The sequence below is a fragment of the Seriola lalandi genome, unplaced genomic scaffold (assembly GCF_002814215.2).
Source record: "Seriola lalandi dorsalis isolate HSWRI2012SDOR001 ecotype SW California unplaced genomic scaffold, Sedor1 jcf7180002055008, whole genome shotgun sequence".
NCBI classification, from domain to species: domain Eukaryota; kingdom Metazoa; phylum Chordata; class Actinopteri; order Carangiformes; family Carangidae; genus Seriola; species Seriola lalandi.
This window is the reverse complement of record NW_019525551.1, coordinates 2,299,371-2,320,700: the sequence shown is the minus strand read 5'-3', so window position 1 is coordinate 2,320,700 and position 21,330 is coordinate 2,299,371. Positions and strand designations below refer to the sequence as shown.

Below are 21,330 nucleotides of genomic sequence, written 5' to 3'. Positions count from 1 at the left end.
TCAATGAGTGTCTTCTCATGATGATTAATGGGACAAGACGGAGACAAATATTTTTCTGCTGCTCGAAGTTAGACTCTGTGTCTCTCTTCTCTTACTGTAGTTTTTAGCCTCTAACAGCTGAAACAACCTGATAGGTTTATTGGAGAAAATCAAATCATCAAATTTTTGCTCAACCAGCCTCATGAGCTGGCACTGCTTCATTTTAAAGTTATAATCTGTAACTTTTCCACATTCAAATGTCTAAAACAACTAGACCTATGTTCTATATGTTACACACAGTGAACCACAGCAGTATTTTACTGATCCACATGCTACGGTTATTCTGTCACGAGTACCTGTTCAGGTGTCACAGCTGCTCAGTGTTCAGTGACATGGTTGTTGTATAATGAATTCATACATGAATTCCCAGTGAGCTCTGTGTCTACAGAAACATCAGACAGGGAACCTGAGGCAGGTGTAGAGGTGATGAAGAGACTGGAGGAGAAATAAGATAGAGAGTCTCTGATCCAGGTCTCGAGAGGAACATGAAGGATTTACCAGGATTTCCTCCTCTGCTGTACTCACATCTCCTCCATATATCCTCCTCCTGTCTCACTCTCCTCACCTCCTCCTCCCTCCTCTGATCCTCTCCTCCTCTTATCTTCTCCTGCATCACTCCTTCTTGTTATTCTCCTCTCTTCGCCTCCTTTATTTGGCTCTCCTGATCATCTTCATCATCCTCTTTCATCTCACGTTTTAGCTCCTTTTCTCTTCCTGATTTTTGATTGGTTGATGGAGGCATACAACCATGAGATTGGGATTCTAGTTTTCCTTTGTTCATCATCTTTTCTCAAAAACATGAATGAACCTTTAGTGACAAATCACAGTATTTTGTATGATCTCATTATTGCAAGCGGATATAGTGACTGTAATTGAGATAAATGACTATTTTAATGTAATTAATAGTTCAGTACTTTACATGTTACATGTTTACATTTCAATACCATCATGTTTGATTTTGTTAAGCTAAAGACTTATTTATATCTCCAGTGCAGTTCTGTCAGACTGATAAAAGTCTAACAGTCAGTCTGAAGCTCATAAACATCCATCTTGTTTTTATTCCTCCGTGAGGAAGCCGGAGGCATATTGTCTTCAGGTTTTCCATCCATCCCGTAACGCCTTGACGGAACTTCTTCAGATTTGGCACAAACATTAATTTGGACTCAAGGACGAACTGATTAAATTTTGGTGGTCAAAGGTCAAAGGTCGAGGTCGTGGTGACCTCGCAAAAAACACAGTTTTGGCCTTGTGAATGCGATATAAGTCAAATTTGGAACAAACATTCACTTGGACTCATGGATGAACTGGTTAGATTTTAGTTGGTAAAGGTCAAGGTCAGTGTGACCTCACAAAACACTTTTAGCAATTACTCAGCCATTATTAAAACTTCACACAGCAGTTATGACATATTTCATATGACTCTGGATAAACAGGGATGTAACCTGAAATTAGTCTGCGTGGAGGAGACAGTCAACCATGAGGACGTAGATCTAGTTTCTTTCTGATTGTGTCGTGTTGTCAGAAGAAGCATCACTGTACTACACTGCAGTGTAACATTCAGTCTAGTTTGCTCTCAGTAAAATACTATGACTAGTAAATGCATGAAACAGCAGCCTCAGCGTGAGGCCGCTGTTTCATGCAATTACTGTGTAATCTGTTAGTGCCAAGGACTAAAGCCACTTCCACACTGACAGCAGTTTGGTGGAGTTTCTGGAGCTTGTTGGATCTTCATAAGTCACCTGTCTCACACAGGTGTTATACATGCAGGTTGTTCAGATCCACAGACCTCTGAGGTTCTTTGTGTTGTGAACTGTTTGTACAAGGATCAGTCCAACCTGTCGGCCTGGCTCTAAGCTGTCTGGTGTTCAGGTTAATCTGCAGACATCAAGCTGTGTTGGTTTATTGAACAGACCAGTGGTTTCAGTACCTGTCAGCTGAGGATGATGAGGCTGTGATGAGTGTGACTGGAGGGATGGAGGTGTTTCATCGTGCTGTCTCAGCGGGTCTGATGTGAATCTGGTGTTGGGATGGTGACGTCAGTCTGTCTGACATTTCCTCCAACAACACAACCTACACTTTTGTCCATGATATAAAATGTTACCAGCAGGTAACCCATAGTTAACTTATGTAGCTTACACTTTAGCCAACTAAAATAACATTTTACCTAGCAAATGCCCTAATTGATTGGCCACTGATCATTATTGGTCGATTTTCATTCAAAATCACCTCCAAGGGATATTTTGGGTTATTTGACGTGGGGTTGTATGAGGTAGTAATGCATAGTCATTTTATTACCTGCAGTAGATTCGGACTACATCTTTTCGACCGCTGAACTACCGTATTCCTACGCATAAGCACACCTATGGAGCGCACTGTATTAAGCCGCTTTCAGAACAAAACACTCCCAAAGAGCAATGCAGCATCCGACAGTAACTGAATTACACAATGTGATAACTAATTAATTACATGTGTTAATTTATGTGTATTAACACAATTATTAACAAACTGAAAAAAAATGATTAAGCTTAATACCTTAATACTGTTTAACCTATTAAGATTAATAGGTTAAACACTGCAAATGGTCTAATACATAAAAGGCAATATATCTCAGAACATTAACTCAGTGGCATGCATTGCAGATGACGTACGTTTTTATCAGTCTCACACACTTTGTAAAAGTTTCCATACTGCCAACATGTTTTGGTGGCCTGTTTCGTGCTGGTGGTGAACAAGGTGGGAGCCGGGACTACACTACACAGCACACAGTGCTTCTCTCAGCCGCAGACAATAGTAGTCTGCATCAGTATTAACCACAGGTGATCAATTTAAAGATGATAGTTTGGGTTTTTGACATAGTGTTGTATGAATTCATCAATATTGTGTATTGCTGTAAACAGGTCCAGAAAAAAAAAAAAACGTGTTTTAGAGACTTTCAAAAAGGCCCTTCAAAACAATCCAATATCCATTTAAATGTAGCTTCATGTAGAATATTCTCAGCGCCTTATCTTCCCGCCAAAACACCACTTTCCTTTGGCACTACATTTTTTCAACCACTGAACTACTGTATTCCTACGCATAAACACACCTATGCAACACTGCGGCATTGCTCTTTGGGAGTGCTTTGTTCTGCTCCGTTGAACATGTAAAAGCATGTTTTTTTCAGTCCTCAGGTCCCAGTTCACCACAAAGCTAAACAGACTGACCACCCACTAAACCAGCTGCTATAACAAAAGACAAAAAATGATGGTAATCGGCCGATTTCACTCGGTAACGGTTGCAAAAAAATGAAGGGGGCATCCCTAATTGATAATGAAATGATCTTCAGGCAGGACAACAGTTTAGCTCACCAACATGGACACACATTTCCACTCTCACCCACATTACCTCTTCAGTGGTTTCAATGATCAGGGATCAGATAAACACTACAACAGCTAACAGCTAACTTCAGTGTGGTTTACACTGACACACAGACTCATGAAGTGTCAGTGGGATCAAAATATCTGATACTATCTTGAACAGTTTCCAGAGCCAGAGGTTGGTTTATTCAGGAATGAACTGCAGGTGAAATACAACAAACAAAATGTCTCTCTACATCCATCACTCTCATCGCAGCTTTCAAATTCATCTCCTTCGTCAGAGTAGGTTCAAGGTTGCATGTGGACACACACACTAACACATGTACACGCATTTCTTTTCAAATATCCGTGTCAAATAACCTGAACTATCCCTTTAAAGCTGCTTGTTTTAACATATGCAGAGATTCAGCCAGCCCCCCACCTACACACACACACACACGTGCACACACACACACACACACACACACACAGATATGCAAACAGAGTGGAGGGTATGATAATAGTATACTAAGGGTTGTGCCATCATCATGCAGATGAGTTGGTGGCTCTGTGATGATGCTGTCTTATTAAAGCTACACTGAGCTGATGTGAAGGGGAGACGGAAGGAGAGGGATGGAGCTTGATGACACAGCCTCACAACAGAGGCAGAAACAGGAATCATCAGGACCCAGCTTGGGGATGATGTTCAGTATAGAATAGGACAAGACCTACAGTAATAATCATGAAGCTCTGTGCGTACACATGTTCGTGAAGGACACTGTCCTCCCATCAAAAGCAACTACATAAGTAGTTATTTGACCAAGCAGCTTATTATCATAGTTAGAGTTTCTTGTTAAGTGATATCTAGTGGTCATGTCAGACAGCATCAGTCAAAGCAAGTGCTTTGTCTAAAAGTGATTTTGCCCTCTAGTGGCTGTATTAATTATGACGGGAGCAAAAGAGGAAGTCATTTGACGTTGTTACACTGTCTCAAAGTTCACGTAGGTTTCCTGTTTCAAACAGAGTCACTGTTGTTTCTTTAACCATCACCAAGATAGTTCTCTAACCTTTACCATGACCTGCGTGGTTTAGGTTGGTGTATCTGACTAGAGCAACTCCTCCAACCAGAACAACCATACAGGTCATTTGTTCCAATCCTCTGAAATGACCCATAGGAGTGTCACCAGAAATAGTGGCATTACAGTGGCAGGTGTACCGGACCTTTGTCGCCATGGTTACAGTAATAAATGGCCATGGCTTAGTTAGGTTTAGACACAAAAACTACTTGGTTAGGTTTAGAGAAAGATTGTGGTTTGGGTTAAAATAAGTACTTTCTTAAGATTAGACAATCTTTGTTGTCATGGTTACAAAGAGTCTCTCATGTTAGTCAAGTCCCTGACATCCTTCACAACAACCGATGCTGACTTTTGTCTTGAGAGGACAGTTTCACAGTTCCAAGATCAGCATCAGCACCTTGGACAGTGACAGTGACAAGATGTTACCGTAGAGTTCTGAAGAGAGACCGTAACATGTTGATGTGTTGCCCAGTCCCCAAATAGTCAACTAGTAACTCGCTTCTAGCTTGTAAATACATTTACCACAATCCTAACATAATTCAGTGACACCAGCTGTGGCTGTAACATCTTGTGAAAGGATTCTGTGCTGCAATGCGCACATTACAGATTATTGTTTATCATAAATTCAATTTATTTCTTTTCAGAAAATCTAATCTGTGTTGGGATGGTGTTGGGCAGGTGTTGAGAGGTGACTGGTTTCCTCCAGATGTGACTCTGAGAACTGAGACCAAACAGTTCAGTCCTGGTCTCAACAGACCAGAGAATCTGGTTTCTCTCAGTCTCAGAGTCCTTTAGCTGCTTCTTTACAAACTGTCCCTGAGGAGAAGCTTATTCTGGACTCTCTGACATGGTGCCCAGATCAGAGAGAGCTGCGGTGATGGTTGTTCTTCTGGAAGTTTCTCTGGAGTTGAGAGAGACCATCAGGTTACTTGTCTCCTCTTTTCTCCCTGATGGCTCAGTTAGTCCAGGTCCGGCTCTAGAAGAGTCCTGGTTGTTCCACACTTCTTCGTGTCAGAAGGCTGGAGACCAACAGGAACATTCACTGTAGCAGAAATGTTTTTGAGGTCTAGAAACATTTCATAAATGATCAAGAGAAATGGATCAGTACATCATGGTAACGTGTCTGAATACCTATGTAAATGTGATATTCCATTTTTTTTACTTTTTAATACGTTTGTAAAATTCTAAAGTTGTGTTTTTACATGATGGAGGGTTGAGGGCTGCCTGAGGTCTAGAGTCTGAAGACTTTCTGAATCCCAATGATAGTTTGGCGGTAATATTGGCTTGGTTTACTATAATATATACACTGTTAGCATTCAGTGTGTGTGTGTGTGTGTGTGTGTGTGTGTGTGTGTGTGTGTGTAAGAGAGAGAGTTATTTTCGGCGTTGAGTGTTCCCACACAGTGTCACATGTACACATTTATACACCTACACATGTACAAACACACACCTCTGTAAACAAGATACACACACACACACACACACACACACACACACACACACAGTGTTTTAAATATGAGACTGTACTGTATTGTAGTCTGCTGACCTTTCTAAAGGACACCTTCCTCACACAGAGGAGTATGAGGCTGTTAGCTTCTACACACAGCCCACAGTGTGTGTGTGTGTGTGTGTGCGCATGTGTGTGCGCATGTGTGTGCGCATGTGTGTGTGCATATGTGTGTGTTTGTGCTTTCATCTAGAGCCATCAGTGTGTACATTTATAGGAGTGGAGGGCAGAGGGAGATATTACAGCCCTGCTCCTGGTGCAGTAAGATCATCAGCTCTTCAATGACGAGAGCTGCATCCAAAGTGAGCAGCTCTGTGGCACCAGGTCCAGATCTTAGCTGGATCTGTGGCACCAGGTCCAGATCTGAGCTGGATCTGTGGCACCAGGTCCAGATCTGAGCTGGATCTGTGGCACCAGGTCCAGATCTGAGCTGGATCTAAGCACAAATAAGGTTAATATTATTAATCTTAATAATGCCGTTTGCCCTTTTTTCTCTCTCTCCTCTCCTCCAATAAAGGTTTTAAATTAGACAGATTTTTATGTAGGGCAATGTTACAACAACATTGTGTCCCATCCTGCTTTGGATCCCCAGAGGGAGACTGTCCTCTGAGGAAAGACACACTTTTTCTTTGTTTTCGCTTCCCCCTCCCTCTTTGGGATGTAGGACAGAGTCTTACATGTGTGTGATCTATATGTGTGTATAAATGTATTACATGTTTTGTGTGTTTAGTGCCGTGTGTGTGTGTTTCATTGTGACCTCCAGGTTAACTCTGGTACAGCACATCAACATGCTAACATTTATCTTTAATATTGTACATCTTCCCTTATTAATAAAAGTATGGGACCGCCCAACATATTGTAAACATCTTCCCTTTTTTAAACATTTCAAACATCTTCATTTTTTAAACATCTTTTTAAAAACATTTCTTTATCATCTTTATCTTTACTTTTTAAAAATCTTTCAAACAAAAGTCCACATAATACATTGAGAGGCCTTTCTGTGCAATTTAACTTAAGTCAAATAATTATTGAACACTTCACAGGAAGTCGGACACCGAACGAAATCTTCACTGCGCACCATTCACAGTGCTGCTTTTCATATCACTGTCTCAACATTGTGCCTGTGAATCAGTGCTCTCCTCACAGCTCTACAAAGAAGTAACAGCACAAGTCACAACATTGTGGAGGACTTACCAGGAAGTAAGAAAGAACGCTTCTCTGCAGAGTCTCAAACAAGAGACATCCGTGACACATGACATGTCACAAAGATGCTCTGACCTTCTGAGGCTGTATTGTATTGTCCACCTGACTTATCCCAACATTTAAGCTCTTCTTCAGTTCACTGTGCTTGTGTGTAACAGGCAGAGTGAAATGCAGAGTGTGTGCACTCTGTGCTCCCCTGTATGTTTGCACATATTACTCTTGATAATGCTCCTTAAAATAATAATGATAATACTGCACCACTGACGTCAGACAAGGTTTTTGCTGGTCAATCACTTTCCGCTGACTCCAAGATAACAATGCACCAACACTGCTCCTGACCTCACCTCATTTTAAGACCAACATGCCAATGGGTGCTCAGATGAGCACAAGTGTGTATTTGCTATTTAAACAACGTGGGCGCTGGACAGAAAAATGACAACTTGTCTCGATCTGTCACTATGCGGGTAAGGCTGGACCCAAAATGCAGCCAACACAGGGGAGACGGTGCAAAATGTTTATTAAACAAAAGAGCTTACACAACACTGGTGAAGCACAGGGAAACACAAGAACAACAGGCCAAAACACAAGGAAACACAGGGGATGACAACAGGAGACATGAACAGGCAAAATGAACAGACCGAGGACAAACCAAGACCTCAACAGACAAACTGGAGCACAAAGACTATATAGACACAAGGGGGGCACAGGGTGATTGAACACAGGTGAAACACATAAGTGCGGGGCAGACAATCACCACACAGAAACAGGACCAAGACAGGAAGTAAAAACATTGAGACACACAAGGAAACCAACTACAAAATAAAACAGGATTTGACAAAAGTCCAAACAAACTCTAACAAAAAGTGTCTGCCATGGCAAACCATGACACAACTGCCTTGGTCTGAAACTAGCAATGACACTTGTGTTGCACTTTGCGCCGCTTTGCACCTGGTGTAAGACAGAGCCCCGTGGGAATAAACGTACTTCCTCCGTTTTCTGCTCGCGCCGGACTCCGTCTCCTCTCTCACTGTAGCTACTAAAAATCAATTTTGCCAGATTCATAGCTGAGTTTAGCTAAGCAGGTGTTTAAAGTTATTTTTTCTAATTTATATTTTCTCACGCTGCACCTCCCCTGAGGTTCTCTGGCGCATCAAATGTTCGCAGACAATGTGTTTTTCTGCCAAAATATCTGATCTCAAAGTACAATCTCCTCTCGTAATGACTCCAGCTTTATTGAACTGTTTTATGGTTCTGTTTAGACTCTCACAGATCCTGGTTCAGGTCAAAGATCCTGGTCTGGTATAATACAGGGAAAGTTTACAACCTGTTTATTTACATGTAACTTAAACCACCATCTTTCACTGGTGTCAACCTGGACTCTGGATGTGAACCTGGACTCTGGATGTGAACCTGGACCCTGGATGCACAAAATATTGTTCTGACATTCATGTTCCCCTTAGGATGAACTGTAGTCATGAATAATCTAGTGCCAGTGTCAGGTCAACATCTTAGAAAACTGTAATGTTAATCAGTCACCAGACTGTTGAATGTTTTTACTCCCTGAAAGAGCAACTCAACAGAAGCTGAGAATCTGCTGGTGTTTAGTGGTTTAACCTCTCATCATGCTGCAGTGATATAGATGTGTAAATTACCATTTTCATAACAGACCAGCGAACAGTCACAGAATGTAAGTAGAAAAGTTAGTTGTCCACTGCAGCTCTAACAGATGGTCAGCACCATGGACAGCAGCCCTCTGAGAACACTTCAAATATACAGTAACCCCACCACACTGCAGCAGCAGCTACACACATCACTCACTGATGGACTCACAGGACCCTCTATGGGATACAGGGGCCCTTTGATGGCTCTGTGGGCCTTTGGGCTCTTTACATGTCCAACTGTAGTTATACCACTGCACAGCATTTATTTTAGCCAGGACTGTTCTGGGATCAGTATGTATTTGTACTGATTTGTAACTTGTTGGAACATCTCATATCTTTTATGCCTCACTCAAAGCAGATAGTCACACAAACAGTCAAGCAAACTGAGTGTAAACATAAATACACTGTATAGTAACAAATAATATGGATCAGCTCTATGGCTACAGAACAAACTTGTGGCTCTTTCTGGAAAAAGTTTGAATATAAGTTGCTATAATTCACCAGGTGATGCTGTAAGCGATGTTGGTGTGTGGTGTTTTAAAGTCTGTGAGCAGCTGGTGAGACAGGTCCAGTGCAGTGTCACATTATACAGGAAGGGTTTAGTCACAGAAGCTGAGGAGCTGACAGATGCAGAGAGAGTTACATCTGCATGGTATCATGCAAATGTTGAGTGCCAGCACAGCATACATATTCAGGACGACACACACACACACACACACACACGCACGCACGCACACACACACACACACACACACACACACACACACACACACACACACAGAGTCTTTTTCCCTGAGGGCTGAGAGCAAACATGTTTAGATATCAACTGTGAAGAATGAATCATCAGAGTTTAGTCCCAGGGGTTTGGACTCATGCTCATAAATCAAGATCCCATGCATGTTAGTCAAGAAGCATACGTGCGGGCACACACACATACACACACACACACACACACACACACACACACACGCATGCACGCACTGGAAAACCAAAACAGACTACAAATCTTAATAGTGAATGTTTTAATATTAAAGTAAAAGTACCAAGAAAAATACTCAAAACATCCTAACACATTAAAAGTCTTATCAGCTTCCTGTAGTTAGTATCACAGTAAAAATACTTGTTGTAGTGACAGTATCAAAATAAAAGTACTTTGTGTAGTTAAAGTATCACAGTAAAAGTATCACAGTAAAAGTACTTCCTGTAGTCACAGTATCACAGTAAAAGTACTCCTGTAGTTCCACAGTACCACAGTAAAAGTGCTTCCTGTAGCTAGAGTATCACTGTAAAAGTATTACTATATATATACAGTATATATAGTATATATAAGTATTAATCTGAGCTCAGTGATGTCTATGAAATGTCAATGAAACCATGTTCAGGGGTGAAATGTCTTCTTTGGTGGAACAGCTCAGGGCATCTGAAACGTGAAAAAAGGTCAAGAGGTCAGAGGCCTAAAGGTGGGTGTGACTAACATCTGCCAGATAGATGTAGCACAGTAAAAACTATAGTATTAAAATGTAATGGAATAGAATGTTCCTCAAAACTGTGTTACAGTACTCTGTTGTGTTTGAGTACTTATGACTTTACAATACTGCTTCCCTGAGGACCCATATGATGACAGGAGTAGTTCAGGTCTGTGGCACAGTCTTCACTTCAGATACAATCACAGGGATTATTTCTGAGAGACGCATTCATCCTTCTGTCCCCATGATGCACTAATGTTGCGAGACAGTCACTGTGTGCACGTGTTTGTGTGTGTGTGTGTGTGTGTGTGTGAGACCAGGCTTGAAGGTGACTCTGGAGAGAAACCTGACTCTCCCGAGTCTCTTTCTCATTCTCACCATCAGTCTCACCTCCTTCTCCTCCATCTGTCTCCTCCCCCATTTCCTTATTTTTCTGTCTGTCTCATCCTGTCTTCCTCTGGTCCAGCTCCACCCTCTAACCTCACAGCATCAACATCAGTATCAAACTGTTTGTATATAGCAGCCTCTGCTTTGATTTACATTCTGTATGTGAGTCAGTGTGTGTGTGTTTGTATGTGTGTGTGTGTGTGTGTGTTTTGTTATGCCATGAACGTTTACAACAATCCTGTTCACCACTAATATGAAAAATTATCCATTTAATTGAATTATTTCCACCTGTAAACTGATGCTAGTGCAGTGGCTCTGACTCCAACTCATGGTTTCTGTCTATTGTTGGTTTGTCAGCCAAAAATCAGAACTCAAGATGTCAAGCTGTTATCTGATGACTTGGTGTTAACAACTCATTATCACAAGATAATGAGCCACGAAATGTTTTTAGTGAAGCTACAAACCTCAAGTTTAAGGGATTTAATTTAAGAAAGCATTAACGCTCAGGTATTTTAATGAGCATTGTGTGACGTATCACTGAAATTTAAGACAGTGTTCAGACTGGTGAAGACCGCCGTTACCCGAGTCCAGCTCCTGTGGCCTAGCAACCATGACAACACAAGTTTCGTTTTTTATCAAACTGGAAACAGTGACTTTGTTGGAGAATATTTTCAGTGGCAGATTAATCCAGCAGGATGGTGACACTCACGCACAAACACACACACAAAAACACACACACACACACACACACACACACACACACACACACACACACACACACACACACACAAAGTGACACAGATAATAATGATCATGATCTGGATGACAGTGTCTTGTCCCTCCACCTCAGCAGCCTGCACACCTCTTCATGGTAGGCTTTATGTTGCCATGGAGACAGACACCTGTCTTTGTGTTGTATGTTATTGCGACTCAGACGGGGTTATAAGGAGAAATTAGTTGTGACTGTGTAAAGTTCACGTATAGTGTTGTTGTCTGTGTGTTTTTGTAGCCGTGAATGACTCAGGGAAAAGGTGTGTGTGTGTGTGTGTGTGTGTGTGTGTGTATAAGTGTGTCTACAGGTGTGATATCCAGATGGTGACATTTATAACATTTATAACAGTATTCCACCTTGATGGTACTTCTTCAAGTTTGGCACAAACATTCACTTGTACTCAAAGATGAACTGATAACTGATGACTTTGTTGGTCAAAGGTCAAAGGTCATGGTGTCCTCACAAAACATGGTTTTGTCCTTGTGAACGCAATAGCACCATAACGCCTTGAGGGAATTTCTTCAAATTTGGTACAAATGTCCGCTTTGACTTAACTGTTGAAATTTTTGGTGGTTGAAGGTCAAAGTTCAAGTTCAAAATATCATTATTTATTATTTCATCACTTTTGACACACTCTGATCTCACAAAACATGTTTTTGGCCTTAACTCACAAATTCATCCACTAATTATGACACATTTTAACTCAAATACTACTACCTTACTCTATAAGGATAAAATCAAGTGATGACATTTTATATCCAAAGGTCAAAGGTCAACCTCACTGTGATACTACAAATCAGAAAGGTTAGATTGTGACCATATTTCTTGTAACTCGAGTGGTTGGCAGAGGCATAAAACCACGTGGTGATGATTCCAGTTTTCTACTTTATTATCTAAACTTTAGAGGATGACAGAGTCTAAAGGTTCCATCTATTATAAAAGCTGTAATTATGCCTAACAAAGGTTAAATGGCTGCAAATGAGAAATGCCCTGAAGGTTAATGATGTCAGAGACTGGATGTGGTTATTGTTTAAACAGGTGGAGCAGTTTCAGTGTGTTTCGTGTGCTCTTTCTCTTTTAAAATAGAATAATCTACATGTTTTAATTAGAACATTTACCTTAGTATGTGGATAATTAACACCTTCATTAGACAGACTGATGACAGAAACCCTGACTGAGTCACAGAAGCTGTGGCTGTAGAGGAAAAGACATCATGACTTATGTAACTCCGATGAACACCACTGACATAATAAACACACCAATAAACAGGAAGTGGAACAACTCTGATCTCCTGTCGTCATGGTGAAGTTTCTGACACCTGTCTCTGTCTTTCTCTCTCTCTCTCTCTCCCTCAGAAACCTGTCCAAGAACCCCATGCTGACCACGCTGTCCTGGCAGACCTTTGAACATCTGCAGCTCTTTGAACTGTAAGTTCATTCTGCTCTTTCACTCCCTGTTCACACCTACATTTACTCCAAAAGCAGGTTTTCAAACACGGGTAAAAAGCCGGCTGAAAAGTGTCGATTGACTCCTTTCACACTGGCCAACGAGTTTGTCTTTGTGTTCAGACTGAGAGGACACGGACACACACCTGCAGGGAGCAACGTCATCACATGTGGTTACAGACACACACACACAGACAGATAATTCAGACAAGATAGATAAGACAATTCAGTCTGTAATGTGTGTTTTTGGTTGGATCACAACGGTGGGGCCAGCCTTATAATCGTGAATGTCACTGACTGACTGACTGATGATATTTCCGTCACCGGTCAGTGGAGTACTGAGCCACAGTCTACTCAGCTGCTCTGGTTTCCCGCCTGCTCAGGAACTGCAGGGAAGAGGAAAAGCGCTTCCAATACACTGAGCCTCGCCTCCATTGCAGCAAATAAACTACTTTCAATCAATGTATCGTTATTACTAAAGGAGGCAGAGGAATAACTAAACATAAGACACACCGAGAAAGAGAGCAGGAGAGAGGGAAGGAGAGAGAGAAGTCATCAGTAACGAGGCTTTGTACTAAGGACTATGATCAACTCTACATATCAAACAGAGGGAGTTAGACATAAAGACCTGCCTCTAATAAAAGTCTGTGACGTTCTGGAGTTGAAGAAAATAAAGACTAAACTCCTGTGGGTCCAGACGGAGGCTGTGCTCTGTGTCAGAGACTAAATAAGAAAGAGAGTCTGTCTCGGGCCCCAGTGGTTGCCAGTGCCATTTCAGCATTTAGATACTTGACCTGTCGTCCCAGGTTCAAGTCCGGCCTATAATCCTTTGCTGCCTGTCTCTCTCTCTCTCTCTCTATTTCTCACTATGACTGTAATAAAGGCAAAAGCCACAAAAAAACAGTAAATACAGCTGAAATCACAGTTAAGTCTTTTATCTTTACATTTTAATTTCATGTCTTTCATTTATGTTTTTGGTGGTTTTGTCAGATGACGTCAGAGTTATAAAATCAGCATTTGACCATAGGAGGTCTAGACATGTACTAGGATTAGAGTTAATCCTGTTATGTCTCGGGGCTGTGGCTCACTTCAGGGGAATGTCTAGGCGTGGGGTTTCTGGTTGAGCAGCTCATGCTGGACAGGTGACAGGTGTGTTTACTGTGTTTGTGCTCTGAAATTAGTGAATTTGTCATGTTTACATCACTCTTGATAAATACCTGAGACTACTGCAGAGTCATGTGATCCGGGGCTGAATGCTGATTGTACCTTTTCACATTGACGACAAAACTCAGATCTTAGCAGGTTTTTTAGATCAGTGTAAAGGTGATGACACTTCTCTGTTTCCAGCAGGTTCACAGTAAAAAGAAGGTGGTCCTTTCTTTTACGTTCCTCCAAACATGTTTTAAACTCTGTAAAAATCTCTGCTATGATTGAAATTTAATTTAAGATGGTTTTTCTCACTTAAAAAAGTGAGAAAAAAAAAATCCCAAACTGGGTCTGAAGCTCATCTCCTCTTACTTCCTGATAGAGAAATGTGGATCAGGCCTTGAGCCCCGCCCACCACCTGCTGTCTCCAGGTGGACAGGTGAAAGAGCAGAGAGCATCAAGATGGTTAGAGGAGGAAACATCAGAGAGACTCAGCCACATGTTTGAGCCTCAGTCAGACCCAGACTCAGATGAGGAGTCTGAGACCAGAACCAGAGACTAGCAGACGGATCACAACGGTTAGCGCAGTTAGCATCTTTTATTTGTTTATGTTGTTTGTTAGCTTGTAACTGGCAGTGGCTGACACAGTGTTAGTGGTTGTGCTAATGCTAACTCTCTCTCTCTGTACTGACAAGGTTTCAGGTTTATTTACACTTGTGTGTAAAGAGATCAGTATTGAGCATCATGTTTATCTCTGCTCAGTGTTGAGTCTTGTTTTTAAAATATATTTCACTACAGATTACAGATTAGTCAAAGTGAGTGGCGTATCTGAAATACATTGGGTCACTTCAAGTCTTATCAGGGGTGATCATGACCTTAAACAGGATCAGGGCATCCTCACCGGCACCTGAGCTCTGTGACCTCACACAACTCGACCTGTTCACCAATCAGCCATTAACATCGACAGAAGTACAACATGGTGTTTCCTGATGTCACCTTTATATTCCATGTGGCAGCCTGTGTCTTCTTTTTCAGTTACTATTAGAAAAAACACATCAGTGGGTTGAGTAGTACCATTGCTGACTCAGCATGTCGTTATGATAATTGCAATAATAAGTACAGTCTCCTGTTTATTGAGTATAGTCTTTATATCACAGATATAGATATGAAGGAGGAGGATTCCCTGACTCCTCAGTGAGGAAACGTCCTGTTTCTCTCCTCTTGTGATTATTGCTGTTATTGTCTCTGTCTCTGACATAAAGCTGCTGCCGTTTGAAACTGATACTATCATAAACAAACACATGGCTGCTGGTGTTTTTATCACAGTTCTCCTTCACAGACAGTCCCAGAGTCTCAGTTCTCAGTAACACACCTACCGCTGTGGAGGTTGTTGTCCATCTTTCTCTCAGTAAATAAAATGGTGTCGTTTCTGTCTGGACTAAACTGGAGATACACAGATGAATATTTTCATAGCAGTTTGTTTTTATGTGCCCTGCATGATTCATGCCCTAAATTTCTGCTCCTTCACGCAGTCAGTGGCAGCAGCAGAACTCACTTGGCTGGGCTCTGTACACCCCATCATCTGGCCGGACGCCAGAGGAAAACCAGGGGCATCAGAGGCAGAGAGGAGGAGGGAGTGTGGACAGATCAGAGGCTGTGGTTGGATCACAGCTCCAGGAGATGCAGGGTTCAGATGTTTGTCAGCAGAGTGACTTTATTAGAAAGGATATCATGTCCATCATGTAACATCTAATGACTTGTCATGAGATGTGTCATATCAGATCGCGACATGCCATTTAATGTCATATTCTGTCACATGATATAAGTCATATGGAGGTTAGCTGTGGAGGTAGAGCAGGTCCACGAGTCACCTGACACTGATCCCCTCTAAACCTGGTGTGGTGTTCACTACCATCACACACACACACACACACACACACACACACACACACACACACACACACTTTGGCTCCCATTTGAAGGGGGGAGGGGTACCACCTCCAAAGAGGAATTCATTTTAATATAATGAATCCAATCAGTCTAATATCAAAAGCCATGGCTCGTTGATTCAGTAGATATTTGGTTTTTACTTCAGAGGAACACAACAAGACAACAGCTAAGTCTGAATAAAGACGTATCAACTACTAACTACAAATACACTGTGTATGTAATGTCTGGTAATCAGAGCAGAAGTGTTAATCAACAGCTGATGAAATAAACTGGGTAATGAGTTGGTCAACGTTGGGAGAGAATATGATTAGATTATTATACGACTACTGCTAATGATATTGAGCTGTCTGCAAATGAAATTTGATGATTAAATATTTTATCTCGACATCAACTCGACAGGAGCAGAATATTAACATCTCACCTACTGATTTACAGATTTTCCTTTTTTTTTTCCCCAATATCTTTATTATCACATCTCATACAGATTGCAACATGCAGTAACAATACAGCAATTTGGGATCGAAAATACCTACATTACACATACTCACACAACCACATACACTCACACCTGCACTAATATCAGATCAAATATAGACAAAAAAACAATATGTCCCTGCAATTGTTCACAGTTTGCTTTCAGCTCAGGCCTATATTTCCATCTTTTATGATATTTATGTATAGTTCCAAAGTTGAAGAAAGTCTTTCCTCGCCCATAGTAATGTACGTTAGTCTTTCGACCGACATTCTCAATGATGGCGTGTCCACACTCCTCCAACAAAGTGCAGTGGCTCTCCTGGCTTGAATAAATCCAAAAGTCCAAAAATGATGTTTGTATAAAGTCTTTCGGATATATTCCAAGCACACAGTTGGACACTTAAAGGGGATTTTGGTCCAAACATCCTATAACATCCCTCCAGATGATTTGGGTGTTTCGGACAGCACAACTGGCTCCAGTAGTTTCTCTCAGCTGTTCAGCGCTCAGCAGTCTAACAGCAGGATTTTCTCTGTAGGCGTCGTTGGACAGATTATGTCTTCTGTGCTTAACTGAAAAAGTTACTTGGAGCATGTAGTGAAAGAAAGAACAAACAGCATGTGGACAAAAACAACAAAATGGAAAATAAGTGCAAAACAATCGCAGTAGGTTTATTTCCCCGGTGGTACCCATCTTCTCCCTTTGTTTCAGACTTGAGAAAAGAATCATTCTCTATAGAGTTTACTCACAAAAATAACACATCCTCCTTCCACCATGACCGTAAGCCATTTAATGAAACAACATATAAACTTAATGGTGTTAATATTGACAGAAAATAAAAAATACAAACACTAACGATAACTAAATGTGGAGTACACCATGGTTCCTTCAATTTTCACGTGTCACTATTCTTCCATTCTATCAAATATAAATCTGGGGATTGAACAAAATCACATTACAAACATTTACTGATCATTATCACACAGGCTACAGAAGAGTTGGACAGTTCATTTCATGTTATTTCAGATACACTGCTGGTTCCTATTCATGTGGCTTGTGATTTATGATTCTATATCTAAAGAGAAACAGAGAAAGAGCGGGATACGTTAGTGTGTGTGAGACAGAGAGTCGAGGGTTCAAACCTCAGGGATAATCACGGTTTCTTTTTATATGTAAATACCAACGTAGAGATGAAGTCTTATTGGAATAAAATGGAGATTATGTTTTTTTATTTGCGTCCATTGATCCTCTGGAGCTGACCATGTGACCATACATCTCTGAGACATCTTTGTTTAGAAAGCACTCTCTGTTTCCTGTATGTGGGACACTATAAATGTGGGAGGGCAGGAGATGCTCATTTGGGTCCATAAACTCTGAATGTCCTTATGACAAACTCTTTAATATGACTGATGCCAGGCCAGAGTCTGGGTCCGAGTGGACTGGATTTACAACCTATAAATTATTGAGAATGATCAAATTTTGTGTTTCTATTGCAACAAGTGGAGCTTTACAAGCTTTTGCAGCTCTGGTTTAGCAACTTGGGAAACTCATAAACCAATTGCATGTGTTGAAAATCAGATCACATGATGCTGCTCAGCCAATCACTGAAACTGGAGTAAGATACACATACAGGGGAGAGACAAGATGGAAAAAAAAGAAAAGGAGGTGCCCTACCTACATACCTTTTTATTTAATTTTCATAAAATCAAGCACTTAATTTTTGAAAAGCAAAGCCCTTATTTTCCTTGAAATTAGAAAATAAGTCATTAATTATTATTAATTCTGTCTAATTGGACCTCTTTGAATTTTGATTGAATAAGCTACTTCTTATTTACAGCTGAAAGCTTCAGAAACAAGTGGAGATTTAGTCAAGTATTTTTTTTATCAAACTACATTTTCCCAGGTGAAGAGATTCCGCTGAGCTCGGGTTCATGGTCTTAAACAGGATCGTGGGTCAGATTATGGAGTGAAGCTGTCAGGACTTCACTGTCCCTGCTCGCTGACTCCGTCAAAACCCTCTGTTGTCTCCTCAGAAAACTTTTCATCGTGAGGTTCATTAAGTGAAAGAGGAGGGAGCCATTTTATACAATTATACATTTTACTGTGGCAATTTCAGTCATTAGGATAAGGAGAATTTAATCATCATTTTACAGTATATGGACCCTCAGAGATCCAGGAAGCCCTTTGGATACTATAAAGAGCTTGGCACCATTTTACATTGATATTTAATTGTGCACTGAGTCAACAGGCCACATGAGAGCTGTTGTACAGTGGCAGCATTAAACGTGTTTCTGTCATATCCTCTTTCTATTGGAGGGAGGACAAAGCTTCTCATGTTGGGTTTCTTTTCTAGTAGATTCTACATGTTGTTTTACACGAGACTGTCCTCCCGTAAGAAACGAGCCCACAGGTCGTCTGTGCAGCAGGTTACTATGACCCATAGTTAGGTTTTGTTGCTAGGCGACATCTAGTGGTCGTAGTAATGACGACAGGAGCAAAGGGAAAAGTGCGGTGACGTAGTATAAAGAGAGACAGAGTCCACGTCAGGAGGAGGTCGTGGTGGATGGATGAATATAACACAGGAGAGCCGTGTTCGATTCCCATGTGAAACCAGCAGTTTATGTTGTTTCTATTATCCATGAACGTTCGTTGTAAACAACAAAGACTGTTCGATGTTGAAGTAATACTTATTTTAACCAGAATCACCATCTTTTCCTAAACCCAACCAAGCCATGACCGTTATTAACGTAACCATGGCGACAAAGGTAGGTACACAGCTACAGTCCATGGGTGTGTTCCGATCGCCTAGTAGTTCCCCGCAAAGTGGACTGCACAGGGAATTCAGCCATGTTTAGAAAGATTCCAAACCCTAGGGAGCGAAAGGTGCTCAGTTCAAAGGGAGCTGAGAACTGAGCAGGGAAGAACTGAACAACCGCTCAGCAGTTGCAGGGTGTTCCGAATGGAGGAAATTTGTCAAGGGAAGTTCCCTTAACTGATATTCCCTGAGCAGGGAGCATTGAGCAGGGAGTACTGTTTATGTACACTGTGGATCGGAGGGCAGTCCGTGTGTTTATTTCTGTAACCATGACAACCAAGGCCGAGTACAGCTGCTGGTGTAGGGGCACTATTTTAGAGAGATGAGGAGTCTGTTGAGACCAGAACCAGAGACTAGCAGACATATAAGAATGGTTAGCGCAGTTAGCATCTTTTATTTGTTTATGTTGTTTGTTAGCTTGTAACTGGCAGTGGCTGACACAGTGTTAGTGCTTGTGCTAATGCTAACTCTCTCTCTCTGTACTGACAAGGTTTCAGGTTTATTTAGCCCCACCCCCTGTCCCCACAAGTTGACAGGATTGGTTCCTTAGGTTTGTGATGTATGAAACCCTGGCTGTCTGAATCTGTGTTTATGAGACTGTCATTGTTTCACTGCAGTTCAAGGTGGAAACACTCAGTCATGGTGTTGATGATTATTTCACTCATCACATGTCTGTATTATATAAAAACATCATATGGAAAAACATCCAATTGTTCATTTTAAAGACCCTCGTTGAAAAGTGGAAGATAATCGATGCTGTAAAATACACAAAGTTTTTTTCAGGCTGGGTTTATATGTGACACAGCAGCAGTTCCACAGTAGATACTGTACAAGGTTTCATTTATCATGGTGGCTGAGTGATTATTTCACTCATCATATGTCCCAGAGGTGTTTTGTTTTACCAGGAGCCTCAGAAGATTAAAATGACTAGTCTTTGAGGAGGAAAAAGTCCTCACACCAGCACACAGACCACAGCTCACTGGAATGTGTTTGACCTTGACCTTGAGTAACGAAAAATAAATGAGAAATAACGACTGTTAGTCGTTGACTGATGCTCAGTTAAGTCAGGTGACAGCTGCTTTTGTCTGCTCTGGTCTGTAATTGTCCAATTCAAATGTAACCAGTTATGGGTCTGTTTAGATGGGATTGTGTTACTTATTTTGAAATAGTAATTAGTTACAGTACTAGTTACTCAGGCTGTTGAGTGACTGCACCACAAGCATTATTCATCATTACAACACCTCAGTCTCACATTTACCATCACTCTCTTCTCTGAAGATCATTTGGTACATTTTATTGTTTCAGATTTTCCTCTGTGTGTTTGTGTGTGTGTGTGTGTGTGTGTGTGTGTGTGTGTGTGTGTGTGTGTGTGTGTGAGATAGATGGTACAAGAGGGTGTATATTAGTCTTTTGGAAGCAGGACAGCTCCTCTGAGAAGAATACATCTGTCCTCCGTGGACAGAGATGGACACAGATACTTAGCCTACAAAGATGCACACACACACACACACACACACACACACACACACACACACACACACACAAACACAAACACAAACACACAAACTCTGCTGTGAAGCTGCTGCTGTGAACACAGATAGCTCAGTATCACACCAACTCACACTGCACCAGCACTCTCTCTCCACTGTGGTTTCATGTATCTTCTAGCTTTCAGCAGAACACACTGACTGAGGGAACGAACCATGTGGGAAGGCTTCACTGGGAACTGTTTGAGCAGGGCAGGAACTTTGGTCGGAGAGTGCTGAACAGGAAATGCAGTCTGAAGAGCTGTGAAACATGTAGTTAACATGTCCGTAGATGATTCTTGACGTCTTTGTGTGAAAAAAATCTGCCAATAAAAGTCACAAAACCAAACCAAAACTGCCAGTAGCTCCTCCCTGATTGGTCCAAACCACAGTGGTTTGGACACAAGTGAATAACTTTGAGCCTGGAAAGGTCAGAGGAACTGGGCCTTTTTTGCATGGGCGGAATTTTTTGGCTGGTCTTCACTTTGAGCAGGATCTTCAAAGGACGGTTTTAGGTTGAAGGTAGAAAC

At 41.4% G+C, this 21,330-nt stretch overlaps 1 protein-coding gene across 2 annotated transcripts in view; it reads left to right on the top strand.

Moving 5' to 3' along the window:
- Nucleotides 1–21,330, top strand: part of LOC111647668 (NT-3 growth factor receptor-like) — a 129,814-nt gene that overhangs the window by 14,747 nt on the left and 93,737 nt on the right. For both annotated transcript variants that reach the window (XR_015436588.1, XM_023397297.2), the window contains exon 3: nucleotides 12,802–12,873. Coding sequence is in view for 1 of the 2 variants with exons in the window: in XM_023397297.2 (XP_023253065.2) it covers nucleotides 12,802–12,873 (72 nt within the window). In the remaining variant the exon portion in view is untranslated. The remainder of the gene's footprint in view (nucleotides 1–12,801; nucleotides 12,874–21,330) is intronic.